The sequence below is a fragment of the Amblyomma mixtum genome, chromosome 8, assembly GCF_055824585.1.
Source record: "Amblyomma mixtum isolate Tamu chromosome 8, ASM5582458v1, whole genome shotgun sequence".
Lineage (NCBI taxonomy): Eukaryota > Metazoa > Arthropoda > Arachnida > Ixodida > Ixodidae > Amblyomma > Amblyomma mixtum.
In genome coordinates this window covers 100,317,858-100,344,912 of record NC_143019.1, presented here as the reverse complement: position 1 = coordinate 100,344,912, position 27,055 = coordinate 100,317,858, and the positions used below count along the sequence as shown (strand labels likewise).

The following is a 27,055-nucleotide window of genomic DNA, read 5'->3' as shown; positions in this document are numbered from 1 at the left end:
CAGGGGTCAGAGAAAGGACCTAGATTTAGCGCGTGTTCTACCTTCCATCGCTTCTCGGCGCTCTTCCTAAAAGAACTATATAGCTGCCATGACGCCATCTGCTTGACCTGGAGTGTGAGTGGTTTCAGGTTAAATTAGCTGTGCCAAATCTCATGGTGCTCGTGGGACGGAAAATATTCTGACGGCATCTGGTCCTGTCCTCTCTAAGTCTTACTACGAAAACAGCCCTCAAAGCTGGCAAAGTTTTCAGCAGTGTTTACTTTCATTCCGAATATTTTCTATCAACTTCATCAAAGAGAGGATGAAAAGGTACTCAGAAAAAAGATAATGATTATCAGAGTCAAAATAAGTATCCTGCTCTGTCTGACAATCTAGAGCCTTTCAACCCCTCTTTCGCAGCAGCGTAGCATATTTCCTGAGCGCAAGTGCCAAGTTTTGCTTCATTCGGCTGTCGTGCGGCTCAAAAACATCCAGCGCTTCATTAGCCGTGGTTTCCAACGTGCACATAGTTCGTTGTTTTTCCCGTCACTTTCATTGATTACGATAACCGCCTTATAGACTGCACTTGCGCACCAATTTGCTACACGTGCCGGCATACATCTGGCGATATAGCACTCGGCAGCCATTTTCAAGTGCGCTCTCCGGGCTGTGCTGCGGAAAAGAAGCTACTCCACTCTCTACTCTGCTCTGGCACACAAGAAAGTAAGAAAAATTACTTGCTATTTATAGAAGCTAGTTTATGCTGGCGCGCAAACAGGTTTAGTCAGCATACAAAACTGTCATTTGTTCTTGGTGATTCATACTAGGTGACCTACCCTTTATTAGAAAACCACTGCTTTTGCAGTTCGTTCCAAAATCAACCTCTAAGTGGCGAGACTATTAAATGACCTTTTGACCGAAGCTTTTTGCAATCTATAAATTCGCAAATAGCTCTTTTTATCCCATTTTAAAAGAAACACAGGCGTTGATCACAGCACAGGTGACCGCAAGGCTATCCCATACTGCTCCACTTTCTTGCTGGTAAGCCACTGAACACCCAGTGAATATAATTTGTGTAGCATGTTTGGCACTCTAACTTGCTTATTTCCATAGCAGAAAACGGGCAGCGAAAACCACATTCCCTTAACTTCTATTCTAAAATCAAACTTTGAATATTAGAAATGCTTTAGAACACACCCGAGCGCGTGTATAGCATAAAAATTACACAAAGAGAAGTTTATTGTGTACAACCAAAACCATACAGAACATAATAAGTACATATGAACACTACGGAGCCGGCTCCGTACAATGAAAGAAAAAGGGTACCCATTCAGAACAGCAAGATCTTACTTGACAGATCAATACAATTGCCCTTGTTGGGCGGGAACATGGGCTACTATAAGAGGAAAAGCAATTAAAGGCACAGTGTGTGGCCCAGCAATACCACTCTCGTAAAAGGGTAGCACGCAAGGAGAAACCCGACAAGACAAAGCTGCTAATGCACAAATAATGCAGCACTCAAAGGCGCCGTTTAAGAAGCCTTACAAAAGGAAGGGAACTTTCGAATAATCACACATCAAGTACATTGAACAGGGCTTATAAAGCGGCAAGAAGTGCCAACATTGTGGATGTAAAAACGCGCGTATCGGCGGATGAACGATTGGTACGCTGGATAAAGGCTCGCAAGTGATGTCGAGGAGCGTTTTAATTCACACCTGCAACATTTGAAGCACGAAGATTCCAGCCAATGCGTGTTTATACTTCGATGTAGCGCTCATGGGCGAACGCCCGGCATAGCGATGTCACGTTGGCGAAAGCGTGACCACCGTTGGCCGGCTTCCGGCACAGTTCTCTTCCACGAATCTGTGCGGAATGAAACCGCTTCTATTTCGCGCCAAGCGAAACATACTTACGTAAAGAGCGGACGCTCCCGTAGGGCCCTGCGGCTGAGCTACTGCACTGCTGCCAGCGCCCCAAGCGGGTGGTCAGACCGCTGATTGCCTCCTCCGAGATTTTAGACTCGTGCTTCAGCTCTGTTTCGCTTTCGATAGCAATGCTTTCGATTCTGATTTACCTTTGGTTATTAAAATATTCAACTAAATCGTCTAAGTGGTGCACAAGGGCTTTAATATTTCATTTCTAAGCATGTCATACATATAGACGTAATAAACTCTCGGATCGCAGATGATCGCAGGCTTTTACAGGAAACACCACCAAGCTTCTCGAAGAAACTACGCAAGCTGAATTAGTTCACGCAGGTTGGAATAATGCAATAAGAGCAGTTCTTACTTTCATTTTGTGCCGTCATTGAGCCGTCTCTTTCTGTTGCAGACATAGAAGTTAGTGGTTTCACAAAAACAGCTTATTTTTTCTTGTTTTCAATTCGAACTGTAGAGAAGAAAATACTGGATCACACATATTTTATGAAATAGATCGTAATACTGTGAGACAGGAGACAGAGCGCAGGATGGAGCGAGCTTTAATGGCACCCGCAAGTATGGCGACCAACCCTTCGAAGAAGAAGATCATCGATGATGATGGATATGTACAGATGAAGACGAAGATCGCATGTTGTGCTTTGAGCGATGATGATGGATATGTACAGATGAAGACGAAGGTCGCATGTTGTGCTTACACTTTCTCCCCTCGCGTACGAAAGCGACCGGCCCGGGCGCAGATTAGAGCACAGTAGGGCGACGGGCAAAGGGTTTGAGGCGTGAAACATGAACAATCTCGGCACCTCGGCAACGACGATCATTAACAGGATGAACAGGGGCAACGCGATAGTTCACCGGGGACGTTTGTTCGAGTACAGTATACGGACCAATATAACGGCTCAAAAATTTTTCACACAATCCCGGGGTACGTACTGGAGTCCACAGCAGTACCTCATCACCAGGGTGAAAAAATATGGCACGGTGGGAGAGATCATAGGTGTTTTTCCGGGAGGCTTGGGAGGCGTCGGTATTCAGGCGGGCAATGGCACGGCAGTAGGTAAGACGAGAAGTAAACTGTTCGTGAGAGAGTCTGAAAGAGGTTGAGGGGGCGGAGAAGAAAGACGCTTCGAGGGTGAAGGTAGGTTGACGTCCATACACAAGGAAGAATGGGTAGAAGTTGGTGGTTCTTTGCACGGCACTATTGTATGCAAAGGTAACGAAGGGAAGCATGGTGTCCCAGTTGGTGTGGTCGGGCTGGATGTAGGTGGCTAGCATATCGGACAGCGTGCGATGAAAGCGCTCTGTGAGCCCATTGGTCTGAGGGTGATAAGCTGAAGAGGTTTTGTGCACGGTTCTGGAGGCGTGAAGAACTTCGGCAAGGATGCTGGAGAGGAAGGACTTGCCGCGGTCACTAATAAGGACACGAGGAGCTCCATGGCGCAGAAGGATGGCGTTCAGGAAGAAGTGGGCGATCTCTGAAGCAGAGCCGGAAGGAACAGGGGCCGTTTCAGCGTATCTAGTTAAGTGGTCGATGGCAGTGACGATCCAACGGTTGCCCGTTGGTGTTAATGGTAAGGGACCGTAGAGGTCAATCCCAACGACTTCAAAAGGGGAGAAAGGACAGGGGAGAGGCTGTAGAAGGCCCGCAGGGGCAGACGTGCTCCGTTTACGACGTTAGCAAGATATGCAAGACGCAATATATTTTCCAACAGCGGTTGAGAGGCCAGGCCAAAAGAAACGGCGCTTGATGCGGTCATAAGTTTTCTGAAAGCCTAAGTGGCCAGCCGGGGGGTCATCATGAAAGGCCTGCAAAACTTCTCGGCGAAGAGAACGGGGTACGACAGGCACCCATGAGTCACCGAAGGGGCTGTAATTGTGCCAAAGAAGGATGTTGTCGACTAGCTTGAAAGAGTTAAGTTGGCGACGTAGGCGGGCATTCGGTGGCCGCGTAGCACCGCTCAGACGGTCGATAAGAGTCCGGCAGTAAGGGTCGGCCCGCTGCGCTGAGGCGAGATCGCCAAGACTGGGAGCTGGCATCAAGTCAATGGGTGCGGCGGTCAGGGTTGAAATTGCCGTCGAAGGGGGAGTTTGGCAGTTTGAGGATGCGGAGGACACGGGTTGCGGATGCGGAGGTTGGGTTTGGGCGAGGGGACAACGAGATAGCCCATCGGCGTCCTGGTGTTTCTTGCCCGATTTATAGGTGACGGTAAAGTCATATTCCTGGAGACGGAGAATCCAGCGGCCGAGGCGGCCGGACAAGTTTTTCTGCGAGGACAACCAGCACAGGGCATGATGGTCAGTGACAACTGTGAACTGGCGGCCGTACAAATAAGGGCGAAATTTCTGAATGGCCCAGACAACAGCGAGGCACTCTTGCTCAGTTATCGTGTAGTTCTGCTCCGCTGCAGTCAGTGTACGACGGGCGTAGGCGATGACTTGCTCGCACGAAGAGTGCTGCCGCTGCAGAAGAACTGCACCAATGCCGTGTCCACTGGCGTCCGTGTGTAAAATCGTTGGAGCATTGTCGAAATGTGCTAGTATCGGATCAGATGTGAGAGCCTTTTTTAAGGTAGTAAAAGCGACCTCACAGGCCTCAGACCAAACAAACGGCTGGTCAGCGCAGAGGAGCTTATGCAATGGGGCCGCAATAGAGGCAAAGTTGCGTATGAAGCGCCGGAAGTATGACGCTAGCCCCAGAAAACTGCGCAGGTCTTTGACGCGCGATGGGCGAGGAAAATGCAAAACTGCAGCCACTTTGTCGGGATCAGGCTTTACACCCTTCTGGCTAACGACGTGACCGAGTACCTTGATAGAAGTGGAAGCAAAGCAACATTTCTTGGTGTTTATCTGAAGGCCGGCCTCAGAAAGTGCGCTTAATACTTCATCGAGACGAACAAGGTGTTCAGAAAAAGTCGAAGAAAAAATGACTATGTCGTCAAGGTAGCATAGGCACGTTTTCCACTTCAGGCCTCGGAGAACGGTGTCGATCATGCGCTCGAACGTGGCCGGAGCATTGCATAGGCCGAACGGCATAACGTTGAATTCGTATAATCCGTCGGGAGTGGCGAAAGCAGTTTTTTCCTTGTCGGCCTCATGCATAGGTATTTGCCAGTATCCGGATCTTAGGTCGAGACTAGAGAAAAATTGTGCACCTTGGAGACAGTCGAGGGCGTCATCAATCCGAGGCAGCGGATAAACATCTTTTCTAGTGATCTTGTTAAGGGCGCGATAGTCAACACAAAAGCGTACTGAGCCATCCTTCTTTTGAACCAGCACAACAGGCGAAGACCAAGGACTCGAAGAAGGGCGTATGACGTGGCGCTTGAGCATGTCGGCTACGTTATCTTGAATAACCTTGCGCTCACTAGAAGACACACGATACGGGTGACGGCGAATGATGCCCGAACCATCTGTGTAGATGCGATGCTTAGCTGCGGTGGTTTGGCTCAAGGTTGTTGCCTGGGTATCGAAGGAAGCGGCATGCTTGGTCAAGACGGCAAGCAATTCATCTTTTTGAGTCGGGGGGAGACCGGGGCTGATAGCAGCTGAAATAGATGCAGAGGCAGAGGCAGGGGTCGAAAGAGCGAAGCTTGATGGGGCAGAGGAAAGAACGGCCACAGGTTGAGTGGTATCCACAGAAGCGATGGCTGTGCCTTGACGCAGAAGAATGGGTTCCGGCGTAGTGTTGAAGGCAGTCAGTAGTGAAGACCCATTGGTGAAGCGGAGCAGGGACGCGACGAGAAAGATGCCCCTTGAGAGAAGACGGGGGCTTGGTGTGACGAAAACGTCCCCAGCGTTGACGTTGGCAGACGCAACAGAGAGGACATCTTCGCAGCCGGGGTAAAGTACATGATCAGCGGAGGTAACCAGATGATGAGAAGGCAGGACAGAAACGGCAGAAAGGTCGGATTCAGAAGCCTGTAGAGTAGGGGGACAGCAGGTAATTACAGCTTGCGCAGAGTGGAGGAAGTCCCAGCCGAGGATGAGGGGATAAGCACAGGAGGGAAGCACAGCAAATACTATGTAGTGCAGGATGCCGTCGATAGTGACTCGTGCCGTACACAATCCGGAAGGACGCATTGATTCATCATTGGCAGCACGGAGAGAAGGACCACTGTAAGGGGTGCGCACCTTGCGAAGACGAGAACATAAATCAGAACTAATTACAGAAATGGCGGCGCCCGTATCGATCAATGCTTCTACTACAGTGCCTTCAATGTCAACGGTTAACATGTTCGATGGCTGTGCAGGAGGAATTGAGAGGGCGGCGTGTGGTGCAGTTTTACCTCCGGAAACTGCACAATTTAGTTTTCCGTGTGGCCAGTTGTCTGGGAGGATGGTGGACGTAGAGGCGACGACGAGCGGCGGAAAGGCGATGTGGAGCGGCGGCGCGACGGCCTGTCGGTCGAGGAGCGGTCCGGAGAGGTAGAAGGATAGGAGGGACGATAATTGCTATGGTCAGCAAACGGTGGGCGGTAAGCGTACGACGAGTGCGGAGCGTCTTGGGAGAAGTCCGCGTACGATGGGCGACGAGGAGGACTGGAGGCAAACGCCGGACGGTAAGCAGGCGACGAGTACGTAGCTCCGTTGCGAAAGTCTGGGTACCACTCGCGCTCGTCGCGTTGACGCCGACGGCACACACGGGCAACATGCCCTCGAATTCCGCAGTAGTGACACACCGGCCGACGTGCAGGCGGACTCCAAATAGGACACATAGCGGGGCTCGGGGACACAGAGACCGGAGTTTGCTGGACGGGCTGTGGATGCGACGGGTAAACAGCAGCAGGAGGCGTCGCAGCAACCTGGGCATAGGTAGGCACAAAACGCGGTACAGGTGGTTCCGCAGCCAAGGGGCGAGTGACCGAAGCGAGCTCGTCTTTGATGAGATCACGCAAAGGCGAGGACGACGGGGCTGGAGGCGGGTGGGAATCAACTGGCGGTAAGGTGGAGCCGTGCAGTTCCTCCCGGATAATGGAGCGAATGAGGGAGCGTAAGTCCACGTCGGGTGAAACTGGGGTGTCCCAGGTGTCTTTTAATCGAAGCGACTGAAGGTCGTCAAGACGATGGCAAGTTGTTCGGATGTCTTGGACTGACGTTGGATTCTGAGCAGCAAGCGTGTTGAAGGCAAATGACCCAAGCCCTTTCAGAAGATGACGTACCCGATCGTTCTCTGACATAGCGCTGTTGACACGTCGACACAGGGCAAGCACGTCTTCAATGTAGGATGTTTAGGACTCACCGGGTAGCTGAACGCGCGTATCCAACTTTTTTTTGTAGACAGCGGGGCTTGCACCAGATGTGCCAAAGATTTGTCGTATCTGTGCCGAGAAGTGAGCCCAGTCCGGGATGGCATCTTTGTGGTTGACGAACCAAGTCTTGGCCACGGCAGTGAGGTAGAACGACACGTTTGCAAGTTTTATCGCTGAGTCCCAACGATTATAGGCACTGACCTGGTTATATTGGTCGAGCCAGTCCTCGACATCGTCCCCACGAAGACCAGCAAAAATGGGAGGCTCGCGCTGGAGTGTGGTGATGGTCCAAGTGGGGTGTCCAGAAGATTGGGAAGAACCGGGTTGGCTCATCATGGCTGGCTCCAGACGGTTCGAATCGAGAGGAAGAACGGGGGGCCCACCGGGAGTACAAGTGGTGTTGTCGCTGACGGTATTCATCGGTGCGGATGGTGCGAGCAGGTGGCGACCGGAACGTAGCTGCAGTCTGGCGGCGGAGAGGACGCAGGGATCGAGAGCACACTCCACCACTTGTGAGACAGGAGACAGAGCGCAGGATGGAGCGAGCTTTAATGGCACCCGCAAGTATGGCGACCAACCCTTCGAAGAAGAAGATCATCGATGATGATGGATATGTACAGATGAAGACGAAGATCGCATGTTGTGCTTTGAGCGATGATGATGGATATGTACAGATGAAGACGAAGGTCGCATGTTGTGCTTACAATACAAAGAGCAACAAGAAAGAAGTTATGGTAAAGCCGGTGGCACCATGTCACCAACAAAAAAATAATGCACCGGCGCTCTGCGGGTTCGTCATCCAATACATCACCCGTGCTAACAACACAACAGGAGTTGTCAACAGCTAGACTCAAGTAAGAGGTTAAAAAGGCACGTGTAGAGCACTCGATTCCTCCACATCAGCAGTATAGGTTCATAGACTGTTCAAAAATACAAGCAGAACATATTCAATGCATCATACTAACACAATAGTAAGCTTGCACTCTTTGCAAAACGCCATTGTGATTTTTTGGTCAAGGTGTAGACGCCACGAAAAAAAAAATCCAAATTCGTGCGGCACGCTGTTGTTCTAAAACACGGAAACTATGTACAAAATGGCAAAAAAACAACAACGTAAATCGTCTCATCGAAAAAGGCTGCAGTTGCCTTCGAGAACAGGAAAAAAATACAACTTTCTACAAGCATTGTCCTACATGTAAAGAATTAAGTAAGTCCATATATATACTAATTATCGAACCTAGCAAAGGGAAGGAAAGATGTAATGAATAATCAGCGCAATAAAGAACTTAGTGACGAATATATGTGAGCAAACCCTGTGTTCTATTGGCAGCGCTTAGAAACAATGACACATCAGACTTTAAATTCCTGTATCCTGTAGGCTGAATAGTAGTAATAGCCGTCTTCCTCAGCGAAGTCCTCCCGAAGTCCTCCATGAAGTCATCTGCGGTGAAATGGTCCCCGCTCATGCGGTACGTGGGGCACAGCTGAGTCGGCGACTTTTCTAAAAGGTAGCCCCTCCTGGCATACTCGGTCCAAGCCTTCGACCTTATTATGGCGCAGCATAACCTGTAATTATTCCCTTCACTGGCTCACTAAAAAAAAAATGGGTGAGGCTTAGCTAAGGTTAAGCCTTGTCAGATGCGAAGCATATTGATGGCTAGGCTTGGTAATACATGGCTTTCCTTGGTTGAATACTTGGTCATTTTAATACAACCACTAGAAGCCTTCGTCGTGGGGGAAGACAACGGCATGGCTACAGCGGAACGCCGACTAACCCCGTGACGCGCGTTGTGTGAGCGCCTGGATTGCCACTGAAGCCGCGTCCAACGTTACTTGCCGCGTCCGCCTGCCCGGTGGAGCGAGCGTTTCACCTACACCGAGTGTGTACGATGGCATCGTTCTCCCTCTCCCAGCGCGTGACGGCGATCTGTCGTGACGTCATTGTGTCACGTGGTTGGTCGCGTACAGCGCCGAGCGACGGCGCGAGGTGGGGGACCTGTTTCTCATCTGTCATGACGTCATCGTGTCACGTGGTGTGACGTCATCGTGTCACGTGGTTGGTCGCGTACAGCTCCGAGCGACGGCGCGAGGTGGGGGACCTGTTTCTCATCTGTCATGACGTCATCGTGTCACGTGGTGTGACGTCATCCTGTCACGTGGTTTGACGCATACAGCCACGGTGACGGCGTGGGGCATAGCTCTAGCAATATGCTTCGCATAAAAACGTGCGCATAGGAGCCGGTCCTGAAAAGAGATTGGCAGCACTGTTTATATTTTCTTTGAAGTACACAGAAAAGGAATCAACTGCTGGCACGAGGAATGCGGAAGAACTTCGTCCCCGGCTTCCTTTATCTCCGCCCGTTGTTGCCACACCATGAAACGCAGCAGTAGCTCCCGTAATTTAACCCTCTCCGTGGCATATAGTGTGGTATTGTGTACAGCCTCCCTGATTTTTAATAATATAGCGCGAGCGTAGACCGAACTGCTGGTCAGCGCCTTATGACGGCGATACGCGTGCAACAAGGCGCACGCGCACGAAGGCAGAGTGTCGTCTGCTACGCTGTTCCGAGCACGAGGGCACACGCCCTGCCACAATATCAGTTCGCTAGATCCCGCCGAGCCGTAGAGCGCATGCGCATGATTAATATGTGAGACTGCATGAGACATGATTTCTTTCCCTCTTTTTTTTTTGCCTACTACGGGAGGCCAGCCTGGCGATGCAAAGTTACCATAAGAAAAAATAAAAGAAAAGAAAGTATCACATATTAATCATGCGCATGCGCTCTACGACGTGGCGGGATTTAGCGAACTGATATTGTGGCAGGGCGTGTGTCCTCGTGCTCGGAACAGCGTAGCAGACGACGCTCTGCCTTCGTGAGCGTGCGCGAACTCTCGCCTTGTTGCACGCTTATCGCCGTTATAAGGCGCTGACCAGCAGTTTGGTCGACGCTGGCGCTATATTGTTAAAAATCAGGGAGGCTGTACAGACTGTAAAGGTTGTCGCAGTCATCAAACGGCAAAGGGAAATATATCGCAACGAAAAAATAGAAAAGAAAAATAAATCCGCTGATGAGAGTTATTTATAATATATATAGAGGCAAGCACGTTAACATATCGTTCATGAAATATTCTGTCTAACTAGCCTCAATCCCTTGTGGGAGCGAGCTGACGTATACCGATTTTTCTTTCTAGAAAGCAGCGAGGGTTGTCAATAGTTGTCTCTATGGTTTCCTTGCACACCGTACTTATATGCGCTATGGTCCAGTGATAAACCTTCATTTTACAGTGATCGCACACTTTCGTAATGATCGCACAGATCTCAGTATCCGCTACAATTTTCTTATACCCCTTCACGTGTGCACTTTCGATTGTGATCGAGCCCTCGACCGGGATCCGACTTTCAATCCCGATGGAAAATGATCGCTGATATAGCGGTCCAAGGGTCGCGAGTACGAACAGCCATAGCGCAACAGATGTCACTAAGTAGGTCTGAAACAGCCAACAAAATTTGCCACGTTGGCAGAAAAAGTCCTTGTATAATACTTTTTTCCAGAAAAACAAAATGGCAATGGTTTAGCTCTGGCTAAACCTTGAGGATTGCGAATTCAACAAGGAGAGAAAGAGAGAGGCGATGGAGAGCGCGCGGCAGCGGCGGCGGCCCTGGCACGCCAGCTATGCGCAGCTGTGCCGCGACCTGCGCAGAATAGGCACATGTTCCATTGCGACGCCAGCACCGTCAGATTGCGCCGAGGCCGCTGAAAACGTCGGTGGCCAAGCGGCTTCATATTTTTTTGCTCATATTTTGCTCATATTTTAGGCTTCTCTCTTTTGCTGTTAGTTCCTAGCACTCTATATAAAAGATGTCTGTTAAGATAAGGGTGAGCCATCGATAAATTTTGTGTTTTTAACGGAACGTGTTGCGAGCGACTTTTAGAAAATTGCTCTTTCGAAGTAATGCACATGCTCTTCTGGAAATGAGAGTACAAGAACAAACAGATTGCTCACGGCTCATATTAAATGCGACACGTGCAAAATTCGTTCACGCAGCGTAGCAAACGACTTGCTAAATGTTCTTAGCTCAAGAAACATCAAAATCAATCCCGCAGGCAAAAGGAAACAACTTACCGGAAAAACGAGGCGACGCTTTGAAAACCGCGGTGAGGTGGGCGTAGCCGGCGGCACATGACCGGCACAGCACCAACTTCTATATAGAAATGGGACGCTTGGATGCGACCCGCTGGACGTGTGATAAGTTGTCGACCTTTGACGTAGAGTGGAAGCAAACATAGGCCGCCCGGCGGGTGGTCAGACCCTATTTTGCTCGGCCGCGAAACGGCTTGAGTGTCCGCTCGTTAAGTAAGAATGTTTCTCTATGCCGAGCCTGTCGGCCAGGGTAGGCAACACCAGACCCATGGACCAGAACAGTTCCTCCGCTCGTCTGGATGTGCTAATTCGCTAATCTACGACAGATGGCGCTTAGAACGTTCTGCACATGCGCTTCATCGCATCAACCGGAGCGGTTGGACCATGGGCTCAACTCTAGGAAGGCCGAATTTGCGCCTGGCGCGGCGTCGCGAGTGTGACCTGACCGGCCACCACCGGTGCTCGCCCGCGCGCCGAGGACGTCGGAGTATAAATGAGCCTTTACAGACGTGACGATGTCGCCGCAATTGCCCTAATCCTCCCGTCGCGGCGTCTGCAGCCTCTTCTCACGGCTGCTTCCGGTATAGTTGCAATGCGCACCCTGCAACCTCGCTATCAAGCTAGTGTTTCACTGAGCTGAATACAGCTACAAGCGACTACAGGCTAATCTACAGGCACTGTAAGCGCCAAATAAATCGTGTTGTCGGCCAGACAGCACCACAAGGAACTGTAACTAAGATGTCGGCCGGACTGTGTTCATAAATTGTGCGCGTACGCACTGCGCTTTGCGAAATTGATTGTTCAGTGTTCTTATCAATGGGGCATTGCGTTTTCGCTCCACCTCATACTACTGCTTCCTAAATATATAGGCGACGAAATAAGTGTTTTTTTAAATCCTTGTCATTTCAGTCTCGCGTTGGCCGAATGAAAAGCGTCCACGTTTTAAAACAAATGGTTAACTTTGTGAAAACCAGATGGGGCTACAGTGGCTCCGATTGTCGGTGCATCTTTGTCAGTTTGGTTCATAAGTTTGTGAGGGTTTAACCTCTCAAAGCGACTCAGGCTATACGGGACCCCGTGGTGAAGGGCTCCGGAAATTTCGACTACCTGGGGTTCTCTGACGTGCACTGACACTGCACAGTGCATCTTTTTCTGCGTTCGTTATGTGCAGTTGACGGGGAATTACAGATGTGATATGAGAGCAAGGGTACAGCAAATGGCTTTCGTCTTTGTAAAATTATCTAATCTTTGTAAAATTATTTATTGAGTAGAACAGTAGCAGAAGAGTAGAATCAGTAATTTTACACTTTGTAAAATTATCTAATCAGTAGAACATTTTATAGGTTTAGGCATTATAGCATGCCACACACACCGGATAAAACTAGTGGGAAAAAATTAAGGTACCTCAACGAGAGCGCGATAATCTCTTAGAACCTTTCAATCGGGCCGCTTTCACAACGCTACTGGAGTGTGACATGGCACAAACTGAAATAAAAGAGCCCTCGCTATAGAAGCAAAAAATAAAACATTGAAAGCAGCGCCTATCTTAATGTAAATATTAGTAACAAGAAACCTACACGTCCACTGCACAGAGTAGGAACTCTACGTTATTCCCCATAAATGTGAACTGAATCGAGTGTTTGAGCTTGCTGCAGAGTGACTATCAGTGTTTATGTACCAGAATGACCGAATACTCTCCTTATGTGCGGTTCTTTAACGGTGAGCGTACGCCACTCGCGGTCGCTGACGTTATTTGTATATAGTCGTAAAATATCTGCAGCGAAAAGCAGAAAATGTGTTTGTACTTTCGGATAATAATAACTGGTCTGCTATTTTAACGAAAGAAAACTGAAAATGTTCTTCACTAAAAGTAATGACAGCAACATGCTGCTGTCGCACACAGTGCTTGGTACCCCAGTAAGGAACACCGAAATTAGCCGAAGGATCGGGAGTTATATTCGGAAAGCGGTTAACTGTCAGCATATGAAATGTTCAAGCAACACCTAGAAGAGTTCAAATCTCTTTTATAATCGCTGTGTCTACTCACAAGAAGCGTTTTATGCAGACCCATGCCAAGAAGCTGTCCTGTGACACGTAGACATTCAAACCGCCATGCGATTTGGAGGCGTTGAATTTATATCAACGCATGACGTTTCTTACTGTTTTCGATGCTCTAAAGAGATCACCTGCTCGCCCATTTTTAACAAAGCCCCTGAGAGGTGTTGACATTGTGTGCTGGTGCCGCATTGCCTGTCCATCCTGTTGAGGACGATGACCAGCCAAAATCCGTCGGCGGTGGTCGTTTACTACCTGTCTGTCTGCCTGTTGGTTGGGTAGTCAATTTTTGAACTTTTAGAACGTGTATGCGATTGGGCGCAGTCTCATCGTTATAATCTATCTATTCTTACTTGGAATGAATTCATATTGCGCACTCTGCAGATGGCCACCGAAGGAAAATCATTATCTGGACGACTGGCGATAGTGACCGGCGGAGGAGGCGGAATCGACGGCGCCGTCTGCCAGATTCTGGCGGAGAAAGGAGCCCGCGTGGTGGTGGCGGGGCGCACTCTGGAGAGCCTGGAAGCCACAGCTGCATCTCTCCCAGGTGAGATAGTCAGAGCCAAGGGGATACGAACGCCTCAACAGTGCCTGTGGATTAAATGCCACTGCGTTAAGCGCGTGTTTTCGCTTAGCCTTATTGCAAGTATAGCGCATTCTGCTAGGTAGAGATTCCTTCAGAACATAAATGTAGCGCACCACATGAGCAGGTGGGGCCGTCTTGGAGCTCCAACTTTGCTCCTGTGTTGTCGCTAAATTAAAATGCAGTAATAAGCATCACTTGTGCCATTAAGCGTTTTGCGAGTGTGGCACACAAGTTATACAAATAAGATGTTTTCTCATACTCCAAAACCATGAGCGACGAAAGTCCAATAAAGAAACAGGACAACACAGCACTTCATGAAAAAGATCATAAGGATCTTGCAGTGAAGTTCTCGAGGACGAATAACTGGGAGAGTTGCTTTGAATTTTCCGTATTGTATCAGCGCTTTTCTCTGGACTTCTTCTTGGTGTGTCGCATTTCACGCTTTTACAGGGTGGAAACTGCAAACAAACCTCGCGCAACTATTCGTCGTGCAGTTTTTTGCACCATTCCTAAAGACCATGTTGACGTAGCTCCCATTCTTATCTCGAGAATCTGAAATCTGTACCGAATGCTTTAAGAGAACCTACGCTTCCTTTGAGAAATCTGGCGCTACTCTGTTCATTGCGCATACTTGAAATTAAATGCAATGTACTAGCAAGTGGTGCATCGACACCTGTCCTTACCACTGTCTACTAACCACTAACTGCGACTATCCGGTCATTGCGTGAAGTTTTTCACATAAACGACGCACATAATTAATCATACCTTTTGCTGCAGTCCCTGTTGACACCGTATATCAAAATCTGACACACTAGCTTGCGGAAAATTACGCGGTAGTATTCGTGTGAACTCATAGTGCTGCGGAAGCGGGCTGAGAGAGATAAGTGGCATACTGTCACCAGCACTCTTCAAATTAGAAGCTGAGATGATGCGCGAGGTGTCGAGACCGAAGGCCACGTTTTTCGTGCACAAAACGCTTCAACAGCTCTTCACAGGTGAAGAAAGCTACAAATTACGATGAAATAAATTATGTAGATAGGCTAAAAACGGACGGAAACATTCTGAACAAGAGAATTCACTTTAGCAGTCCATACATCACACTCAACGGCCGCCTTATACAGGGCGTTTCAACTTATTTTCCCAGCATCGCGGCAACATACATGAGCTTTCGAGAAGCTTGATGTTAAAGCAACCTCTCCAGTGCACGTAAGTCGACAAAATAGCCAAAGCGCCGAGGGTAACCGTGTTTTCGAAATTCTAAATATTGATAAGTATTTTACATGCGGTGCGCTGCACTCCTCTATAAAATTAAGGAGACTTGCGTAATAGTTAAAAAGATAACTATAACAGTTAACGCGTTGCTAGTTCCTACATCTTAGCAGTATTCTGATTTAGTTCACTGCTGACAATGCTATGCCTAAAAAAACGCTCTTGTAACTAAAAAAAGCGTATTTGTGAACTTGTTCAAAATCTTGCGTGAAAAACCCTGTATAGTGATGACGTTCCTCGAATCTATCTAGATGAGCGCCGCCAGCAGTTTGTCTGCAAATTTCCGCTTATGTGCAACCGAACCATACGGGATTTTCCGCCCGCGCCTGGACAAACCTTCGCAATTACTGATGGTCGTAGCTTAGTCAGGCAGCGAGCGTTCAGGTGAGAAAGATGGCGTCTCTTGGTCTAATTCAGGCCGGGTTATAACATAGTGCTTTGCAAGAGTATAAAGCGGCTGCTGCACTCTCTTCATAAGCTAGTTACTGGGGCTAATTTCCTTAAGAGTGAACTTTCTTCTCAGTACGAGAGACATAACTGTGCACTCACTCTAGAAGCTCTTTGAGTTGCAGGATCACTAAATGTAATCGCTTTTGCACTGAAGCATTGCTGCGGTTGAATCTGATCTGCATCTGTGGAAAAATATTTCCGTGGCTGTTTACTTTGAATGTAAAAAAATTATCTCCATCAGAGCGATAAGGAGAAACTGATCATCATGCAATACTGTCAATAAGTTCCATTCAGCTATATCCTGGGCTTGTGTGCTTAAGTTTGAGAGAAACGCTGTCAACTAACTATCACCATCTTTTACAACAGCCACCTTCGGAGTAAAACGCTTCGATGAAGCAAAGATTCCTCGGCTCAAGAAGGACTCTTTCACGAAAACCTGTGATATTTCAGAATTGTACTCGTCGCACCATTTTGCGTGATATGTGCAGCGGTATTATGTTTTAAATGCTCGGCGTGAGCAGAGAATCAGCACTGAATTTTTATTGGAAGAAGTTGTTGACAAGATGCCACTGATCTCTCTTGCCTAACGACAAACCTTTATCATACAGTACACCGCCATAGTACATCTACATTAGTATTTTCTGTGGTGTGAAGCTGCTCAACATTGTTTTACCGGTTACGAAGCTGAGAAATATCTTTCTCGGCAATGATCGATGAATTATAGGCCAGTTTAATCTATGGAATTCAGAAAATGAACATAAGAAGATCCATGAAGTGTCGGCGTGCATTTATATGTTTGAAAAGAATCCCAACGTTGCAAATAAATCGATAGTCCTAGTGTGTATACCGGGTGTCCCAGCTAAATGTAACCAAACTTTTAAAAAAGGCGAAGTGTCCTAGTCCAGTCAAACCAACTCATGGTGGTTCATAGTCGCGTGGCCTAGTCTTGAGTATTTTTTTCGCTCTTGAAAGTTAATTCATTAGTTAAGTTTAATTAGCTAAGTTTTTAATTATTAACTTCAGGAAGAAAGTGTCAATGCAAAAGTTTTAGACCACCTTGAAACACCGCTAGTAGTGCTGTTTCTGTCAAGTTACGATTTACGTAGCTTCATTTATTGGCCTTAAAAGGAAGTTGTCACGTGACCAGCTGCTCGCTCACTTCTCTGCCCCAATGTGCACCCAAAGTCTCATTGAGGAGAGGACTTCAGAAAAAATGGATTTTATTCTTTAAGGCGCATGTTGGGACGTTGAAGTGGCACAGTTGTCATGTGGAAGCTTTTTTTATTGTGCGGGTTATGGTTAAAGGCTGGTAAAAAAACTACTTTACGTAAATATTACTTTGCTGCAAATGTCTCAGTAAGCTGTTTCTCAAAGCGATCTACAACTTTTCCATTGACACTTTGTTTCTCAAGTCAATAATTAAAAAGTTAGTTAATTAAGCTTAACTAATTAGTAAACCTTGAAGAACGAAAAAAATACTGCAGACTAGGTCACGCGACTCTAAACAACCCTCATTTGGTTTCAGACGGCCAGGGCATCCCGTGTTTTTTAAAAGCTTGGTTACATTTAGCTGGGACACCTGGTATACCGAGTGCCTAGAATATAGGCATAGTCGTTTTCTCCTCACCTGTAGCAAAAGGCTGCTGGTAATTTAAATGTTTAAATACACAGAACACTGATCGTTAGGATAATAGCAAACCGTATATTTTGCTTGAAAATAAATGGGAAAGGGGGGCATATGGAGAAAATGTGTGACCTTTCACAAAGTAAGAGCTGCGATATTTGTCTCAGGTCGCCGCGCAAATTGTTTCACCACAGGCATTGACCACAAAGCATTGATCGTAGACGTTGGAGACGCGGGGTCTGTGGAACAGCTCTTCGAAGCTGTTAAGGGGTTGAGCCCAGTGGTCGCCAGCATTGTGGTCAACTGCGCCGGTTTCATCGACCACAGCACGCCACCTGCCACCGATATCAGCGACGAAATGTTCGACCAGACGGTGCGAGTAAATTTCAAGGTAAGTGGTAGATTATTTTTGAGAAGGATGTTTACACCTATGATGAACAAAAAAGTGTCAGATAGATAACCTTTTTTAGGCCAATTGCGACGCAGGTCCAATAGCACTAGTTGAGCTTAGTTTAAGTAGTTCATTAAGGGCTCTACATTAAGAGCAAGATTCAACGGCCTGTAAGAGATAATGCCCATATATGCCGCATTGGACGTCTTCTGCTTTACTTTCACATATCCCTGGGAGTCCTCGAACTATTTCTAATGCAGTGGTGGAGCGGTTAAGCTATGCACCACTGCCCTGCGACTAGGTTGCTGCTACCGGTGGGGATTATCAGACTGTCGCGAATCGGGGTGACGCGTCCCCGACTGCTGGAGGGGCACGCTTTCGCGTGTAGGTTCGAAGAAGAGAACAAACGAATCAAACAAAGCAAAACGGAGCCGCGTTTCTATTTTAAAGGAAAAGAGCCATGAAAAGAAGCGAAAACAGCAAGGAAAACACACACTAGGGATGCGTAAAACACAACAGATAAAAAGGAGAGAGTTCACTAGCTACAAAGCGTCCCAGGTGGAGCGGCAATGCCTTCCCTGCTGAAAAAAAGTTCTATGATGCAAATAACCTCATAGATCATTCATCATAGAATATCATACAATCTGTATGACATATCATACAATCTGTATGATATATCATACAATTCGTATGATATATCATACACATTGTATGATATGTCATACAGATTGTATGGTATTCTATGATGAATGATCTATGAGGTTATTGCATCATATAACTTCTTTTCAGCAGGGTTGCAGGTAGCACAGACGCGGGTTGGCGAGTTGCCATGCGTCGCTGGCGATGCGTCCAGGGAGGCGGTGGTAGAGAGCCAGGAGATGAGGAACGGAGATGGACACGGGAGACGCTAACGAACTCCTGTCAGCCGCCCCCAGGAACTGGGCAGCTGCAGCAGGAAAACCATGGCCAGGTCCTGCAGGCATAGGCAGCCCATCTAAGGAAGCCGTGGCAGCAAAGTGGCTATCGCAGTAGGCTTGTGTCGTAAATTCAAGGGAAGTCGACGGCAGCACAGACCCGAAGTCTGAGGGCTGCCACCTCCATGCTTGAATGAGGCTCAGTGATCTTGCGTCGATGATCCAAGGGAAGTCACTAAGCCACTGGCAGCTCGGATCCAACGTCCGACAGCTGCCACTTCCACGCTTGAACGAGGCTTAATGGTCTTGCGTCGATGATTCAAGGGAAGTCGCTGGCAGCTCGAACCCAACGTCCGACAGCTGCCACTTCCACGCTTGAACGAGGCTCAATGGTCTTGCGTCGATGATCCATAGGAAGTCAATGGCAGCTCGGATCCAATGTCCGACAGCTGCCACTTCCATACTTGAATGACCAGACTTGTGGTGCGGTGCCTTCGTTTAAAGCTCGGTTTGCTGACACGTAGCCCTACGCTCCTCGTGCCTGCCTCGAGCACACCAATCGCACTCGCACACTCGCAACGCGAGCCTGGCACGCACGGCGCTCCGCTGTCCAAAGCACCACTGCGGACACGCCGCGTTCCAAAAATCCCTCGATAGTGCGGTGCGCACATCACATAGACCCAGGTTGATCTTGCCGACCAAACTCTGGTGGCCAATATTTTATCGAACTACCACTTCGCACAGTGGGCAGTTCGCACACAATACGTTGCGGATGATGGGATAAAGCCATAAGTTTACGCGTTTTCGGTAACCCAACTACCACTAAGAGGGGGCGGTGTGGGCAAACTGCTTACGGTGACTCGCCAGCCACCTAGGGGAGCCACCTAGCTGGCTCCCCAAAGTGGCTCGCCAGTCACCTAGGTGCCTCCCCTAAGTGGCAGGTGTCACCTTGGGCAGGTTGCCCAGAACCCGATGGGCACACAGAGGGACCTCAGAGACAACGGCTGAGTGAAAGCCTGTGAGCTAGTGCACAATAAAATGCCGCCATCATCTGGAAGACTTTCAAGTACCGAGCGTTAGCTGTTCAGTAGCGCCCTCTATCGTACATGTGACGTATTGCCATGTGATTAGGCTACTTTTGGATACATTAAGGCGAGCGGGCGCCTACCACATTGAGGTCGGATATTTTGGGCCAATTTGAACCGAAAAAGTTTTTCGACTCTGGCCATTTTTCCATACCTCAAGAACGTAGGTGCCCGGTCGCATGAGGTATGAAATTGTGAGGGGCCGAGTCCTGACAATACGGCTGCCTTGTTAAACCTAACTGTAAGCAAATAGTAACCTAATGAGACAGTGTTGGTGTTTAACATGCCCTACTCATCGAGCCCGTCACGAATATTCATTAGTTATATCATTAAGTTATCGCTTAGTTAAGTATAAGCAATTAAATATAAGCATATCCATAACTAAATATTAACTTCAGTAGTTCTTTTCGTGCCTAACCTGTTCTACTCATATGGAGGATTCCAAATATCGAATTCGTTTTTTGATGCTTTATTAATTACATAGTTTAAAGAGATTAACAATAGTCATGCGACAAGTTAATCATGATGTCACAGAAGGAGTGACGTCACCAATCAATAATTCGGTATACTAATGACGTCACGAATCAATCACCAACTGGGTTGCTATATAGATTTACTAAGGGGGCCGCAATGTTGAATTCCTCGGACTTAGAAAAATTCACACCGACGCAGGTGGTAGGAGACCCCAAGAAATCATGAGACGTGACGAATAAGCTAACGCTCTAAAAATTTGAAATTTTGTGCTCGTGTAGCTTGTGACGAACGAGCAATAGCCTTCCATTCGGAAACTTGCGCTCTGGGTTGGCCTACCGCAGTCGTGTAAACGAGTCCGATTTTCTCGGCAGAAAACGGAGTTGCTGCTGTTTGCTAACTTTCATTGACCGAATATAAGATTCAGAATCACATAAAAAATGTTTCGTGCACCACGCCTTCCTCTGTCAGAGATGGTTTGCTGCCATGGAAGCAGCGAACATAGAGAACAGGATACATTCAAAAATATAGGGTGCAATAGGTTTCAAAATAGACGAACAAAAAGAGACCGAGGTGATTAAAAAAAAAGTTAAAAATCCTTCTCGCCCGTTGTAGCCGAATATTCAAACCAGCAAATCCAAAATCCAAGCCGTGACCACCGTGGTTACTCAGAACTACTACACACGAGAGACTCTATGCAAGATTAGATTGGCAAAGAAAAATGACCAAAGCTCGACATTGTAGATCAAAAATTGCTTGTGTCCAAGTCTTATACTTTTCAGGAAGATATATCACCGTTGAAAATAATGTCTGCATTGCTGAATAACACTCCATCCAAAATCAAAAAATGTTACCGCCATACAGCTCGTGCTGCTTTTTAAAGAAGGATAGTGGGAATTTTTTTGGCTGCCGCGTTTTCTGCTTGAAACTGGCTTGCAGGCCTTAGTGAAGATGAAAGTGAGCTCAGAACACCAGTGCGCGGAGTGAAGTAATAACGAACGATTTTGTACTGGCACTTTCTTTCTCGATAGGCGCAAGCAGTTAAGTGCAAATTTTGGGTGTCGTTTTTTATTTATTTGAAAACTGAAATGAATATAATAAACCTATGTACAATAGTACTGAACTCATAGACAAGGCTAGTGTCGGGTCCATCATAAAGGTACCTAGTAAATGCCGAATTTGGAGGGAACACTTCTCCACATAAATAAATTCAAAATAATAAAATAACGACAGTCTTTGCGCAAAATATGTCCGTATACGCATTTCTTCATGCGGGCATTCTTTGCGCACACTCTTTACAAAATCATTTCAAGCCAAATTTTACAGAACCAACAGTCCTCAAAATTTCAGACACAGGAATAACATTTCGAGGTATTGTGAAAAATTACTTATAATTTTAACATCATTAGGAATGCCATTCTATATTAGGGCAACGTTGAACTCAATCATCCTTTTTTCGTATGTGTTGTGGCATATGGGCACGTTAAAATCGTTTGCACTTACAGCTCCAGTGTCTCTTTTAGGAGTTATAAAGATACTAGGGAAACGGCTCATTGAACTGCTGTATTTTAGAAATTTTTTGTGTGGTTGTTAACGCATAAATAGAATGTAAAGGTAAAATATGGCCTCTCTGAACAAGTGGCTTGCTGGGGTAAGTGTATTTGGAATAATTCTTGATTCTTCAAGATATGTGGGGTAAGTATTGCCCCAATGTTCTATGCAGTAACTTCACTGACTGTGTGGAAAGTAATATATAGAATGCGTTGTATAGATTAATCAAAACATTCTCGCGCTTTTAAGGGAACCTATCCAGATGCTAGTTTTGCACAAATTGTTTTTTAAGCGAAATCTCTACTACGGGACCTCGTGCTGAGACCTTCGGGTGACAGGTTCTGAGTTAAAAGTCAGCTGAGTTGGAGGTCACTCTATGAAAAATAATAAGAGAAACTGAGTCACTATCTATGACTGGGAGTCGAACCCGAGGCTGTCGCCGCAGCCAACTCGCTTCCTCCTACACTGCACCAAACTCTCGCTCTCTGAAGTGGAGAGCGGTGTCATGGACTTCTCGATCCAGCGCCGACTGATATTTCGAAATCAGGTGCAAGCCTAGTTTGCATAAAATTCCATTTCGAGGAGAAACCATGAAATAGGGAAAAAAAGAATCGATTAAATAGCCAAGAGTGGGAGTCGAACCCGTGGCTGCGTGAACAGATCTCCTTTAAGGGCCATTCAGCGAGACCACTAGACTAACGCCTTTTTTTTCTTCAACATGGCATTCGTTACAATGACGCGATGCTTAATTTACTTGAGCTATCCGCAAATAGTGGCACATAAACACACACGAACGAGAAAAGAGTCAATTCGGAGCGCATAGCGAATACATCGTAACACGACACATCTAAGGAGACAAAAAACTAGAAAAAAAGCATTGAACAACGAAGCATTAAGAGTGAGCACCACTCCGGTTCATACTCGGTGTGGGCATACAATTCTTTTAGGTGTACAATCAATCTCCAGAAATGGTCTTTGACAGAAACAAGAGATTCACTATGTCGGGCCATCATGCGCGTTTTCCACAGTCTGTGTAATCCAGTTAAAGATAACATACCCAAGAGCTGATAAACAAAATAGTAGTGAAGTCAGAAATTTTACAGAATGCAGCCTATAATTGTCTTTTTTTTTAATGTCCGTTGCATGATGTCACAGGAAAGTATTGCATCTTTAAAATGAATTAAATAATACTCAGTCGTTTAAGGAGCATCTCAAAGGCGACAATTCAATGAGCGACACAATAATACTGTCTTTCTCTAGCCATTTTTCAACTGGTAATGTCTCAGTGTGTACCCTAGAGAAAAATGTTTTTGTACATGGCGAGAGGTGCATTTTACGTAGTCTCCTCAGTACGTCATGTCCCGGTAAGCCAAAATACACACAGGGATATAGTGGCGGAGGGAAGAGCGTACAGATTAGGTCTTTATACAGCCGTTTCTCGACACCGAAGAAAAGGAACTCATGAGAAGAACGAACAAGTAGTAAAGAACAGACAAATACACCTCAAGCATGAATCCCCACTAACACGGACGACCAGGAGCATAAGATACGGTGATGCTCGGTAAAGCACGAACTAAATTTACCTGCAGGAATTCCCACATTATTGGCTGTGTAATATCCCGGAGAAACTTAAAACGTGAAACCACCTGTCGAACATACAGGTGGACTAAACCAAGGCAACCAGCGCTTACAGGCCGGAATAGGTTATCACACCTCATTGCTTCAAAAGACGAACCCCACACAAAAGTTGCGAAAGCTCTGTGGAAACGTTGGGTATAAAGTGTTGTGCAGAGAATAATTTGCAGTACATATAAAAAATTTAGTGGCGAGAAAGAGATTGCACAAGGTCACCCTGCCAAAAATCGAGAGACCATGGGGCACTGAAGTGTAAGCTTAGCTCTGAAGAGTTGGCACGTGATCTTTCCAGTAGTGGGCACTGCCCTTATAGGCACTCATAGAAACGGCAAGGTACTTTGGTGGTCCACGTGCCCATTGTATATCAGCTTATTAGGTAGGTGTTGTTCCCCACATACATAATCCCAGACCTCAACTGTTAGAACAAAAAATTCGAGCTCCTGACACTGACCCGAAGTGTGCCGTTAAACGAATAACCTCATCGAAGCTTCGCTTAGCAGAGCAGAAAAACGCGAGGTCATGCGCATAGGCTAACACCTTCAGTTCATCACCCATAATAGGAAAACCATGGACAGCTGCACTGTTTATAACACTCAGGCAAAGTGGCTCTAAGTATAACGCGAACAGAAGCGGAGCCAGCGGGCAGTCTTGTTTCACAGAGAAGTGATTTTGAACTTGTTGTGAGAGACAGCCATTTACAATCAAGCGCGCTGAAGAGCTTTTGCAACAAAGGGCGCATCCCAGTAGAACGAACTGAACCAAGATTCACGTGATTCAGCAGAGAAAAAGGAAACTGATGCTTGTCTTCATCAAATTCCATCTTTTCCGATACGCGGCACTGCCTGCTCACCGTTTTTTCTGCGTAGCACAAATCCATGCGCTCACTCGTATTCGAATATAGTAAACATGCTCTGTAAATTTATTTATGTGATTTCTCCAGTGCATGTCAAAATCGAAATGCACGCCTAGGCATCTTAAACTTGTTACATGTTGCATCGGGTCACTGTTTACATTGAAGGTAATTTTGTTGTAGTTATAAGTTTTTCCCTTAGACGTGAACCCAGTGTAATTTGTTTTGTGTGTAGTAACAGTGAGCTGATTCTTAGTAAACCACTTTAAGACCTTAACTAGTTCTTCTTTATATTGCTGTCTGGTTCTCCCATTGAGCCTCCCATAAATGCTAACGCAATTTAAACAGCGTGCTTTAATGCTTGGGAATATTTGAAGGTTCGGGGAATGTCATTTACATATAACAAAAAAGAGAACAGTCCCAGCACAGACCACCGTGGCACCCCAGTCAGGACTGCCTGTGGTTTAACAATCAAGTTATTCATTACGTTATATTGACGTGCTAACCAGGACTAAATCAATTCTTATCACGTCGGCCTCGCGGACAAGCACTGGTTGTTGCTTTGAACAACCACTGTATTTTGTGAAGTCACAATAATTGGGGCATGCGAATTTTGAAGTAACTCGGTGGGGGTGAATGTGTCGTGCGGCTCTTCGGACAACATTCAACATTATAATAAACTATGTTCCTATCAGCGCCTGCAGCTGAACCTTGCTTGTGCTTGCGATTGAAATGTCATGTCTTCTTAGTGGGTTGTTCTCAGTCCACAGCGGCTTAAAACATGGAGACTACATTCGAAAGCAAGACAGACTCAGCAAGACTCTGAATCGAAAGGAAGGCTCTTTGCTCAGATAGCAGCAACAAACCTCTGTCAAAATTTGAAGATATACCGGTAGCAACGTAAAAGTATCAAAAGTCGCAAAACCGACAACAGGCAGCCAGTGATTTCTTTCGGTACAGGGCGGTCTACTTTGTGCCCGCTTTGTTTGTGGTTTAAGTGGTTAAATCTTAAATCGTAATATCATACATGATTTTCTTAAGTACTCTCAAAGCGAGCAATTACGCTACCAGTAGTAGTCATGCACGATGTCCAGTAACATTCTGAAGCCGATGCCACGTTCGGAAGGGCCTGCATATCAGGTAGCCTGTAAAGCTAGCCAATAAAACTGACAATCACACCTTTCTGACCAACCTGTATGCAACCTCAAAAACCTGTAACGACTTCTTGGACAAGATAACTGACGATCCAATAACCAGAAAAATGAGCCGAGAGCTTTCAAACAGCGCACAAATATTTTGGGTTGCACGGATCCTATTGTCCTTGAGCAGATAGGAAAGGAACACTATTGACCAGATGCCGTCACGTAGATCCTAGAATGCTCGAGTGTACTTCAACAAACTCCCACAAACTTCAACAAACTCTCAGCCCTTAAAATGCTGAAATGATATTATTATATTATTATCGATGAAAGGTCTAAACTAGTACTGGGTAGTTTAGCATTTAGCCATTCTTACCGCAAGACTCTTAATAGAGGTGGTGTGTAGAAAGCGCAGGTTCGTTTCTCTCCACTGCAGGGAACATTCCTCGTCTGCAGAACAGCAGCACGTGCCATGCTCGAAGCTGGCATCGCCAATGGAGCCATCGTGAACGTGGCCAGCCGCGCAGCCAACGACGCCGCTCCGCTTCTGTCGCTTTACGCCGCCAGCAAGGCCGCCGTCGTCTCCTTCACCAGAACTCTGGCCGCCGAGCTGGCACCGCGGGGCATTCGCTGCAACGCTGTGCTCCCCGGAACCACGGACTCTCCGCCTTTTGCTAACATGCCGGAGAAGATTCGAAGAGCGGTGTGCGAGAAGATTCCTCTGGGACGCTTCGCTCTGCCTCGAGAGATAGCCGAAGCTATTGCTTTCCTCTGTTGTCCGGAGAGTTCCTATGTGGTGGGCTCCGCCTTGTTGGTAGCCGGAGGACGGCCTTGAAAGAACCATTATAAGCGTTAAGGAGCTGTGGTTATTCTTTTCGGGCTCTGTCAAAGGCCCATTGATTGAGTGTCTTTGGGGAGTAACGAAATTTTTGTTGGACGAGGGAAGGGAAAAGAGGCTCGTTTCCCTCTTCGCTCTTTGGTTGTGGTGATTGTTGGCTTCCGTCACGAACTTTTTTTAGTGTGGACCTGAATTTTTTTGTTGATATTAATAAACACATGCGGGAATTGAAATAAAAATTGATTATGAAATAAACCTTCGTTCATTACGCCTTTCTCTGTCAAGCACTTCCTCTGATAACTGAGCTCACTTTAGCGCCTTTGGCAATGTGAAAGAATGTTAACTGGTTTATGGGGTTCAACGTCCCAGAACGGCTCAGGCTCTGGGGAATGCCGCAGTGAAGGGCTGCGAAAATTTCGACCGGCTGGTGTTCTTTAGCGTGAACGGACTTTACTCTGTACATGGGTTTTTAGAGTTTCGCCTCCATCAAAATTCAACAATCGCGGTCGGGATCCAATTGCGCGCCATTATTTCTCAATATTAGCTACATTGAAACAGTATAAACATAAGAGTATCTGGAAGAATCGTAATCATTCTCTCGAGCCTGAATATCTGAAACAGTCCCAGTCACTGTAGTTGTCACCCATGACACACAGAAAAAGACACTTGGGCGAAAAACAGGCAAGTCTCCTCGCACCTCCACCATCTCAGCCGTCATTTCTATTTTGGGCAGGTATTATCATCGCTTTCACTATTTTCAAAGGGGCCTCTATTTACATGAAAATGATGTTTTCTGAGAGCTTATTCCTTTCGCCACTATTGCCCTCGTGTGCGATGCGTTCCTGTTGTTTTCCATGAAATAAGAATTGAAACGAAATTGCACGCG

At 46.8% G+C, this 27,055-nt stretch overlaps 1 protein-coding gene and 1 pseudogene across 1 annotated transcript; one reads left to right on the top strand and one right to left on the bottom strand.

The window, feature by feature from the left end:
• Nucleotides 1-479: 479 nt before the first annotated feature.
• LOC149333727 (carbonyl reductase family member 4-like) lies at nt 480-26,388 on the top strand. Its single transcript, XM_089556105.1, has 4 exons — nt 480-702; nt 13,748-13,913; nt 17,490-17,686; nt 25,768-26,388. The coding sequence occupies exons 2-4, from the start codon at nt 13,748-13,750 to the stop codon at nt 26,164-26,166; spliced, it is 762 nt and encodes a 253-aa protein (XP_089412231.1). The 5' UTR covers nt 480-702; the 3' UTR covers nt 26,167-26,388.
• On the bottom strand, nt 8,452-9,585 carry LOC149333728 (uncharacterized; annotated as a pseudogene).
• Nucleotides 26,389-27,055: the final 667 nt, after the last annotated feature.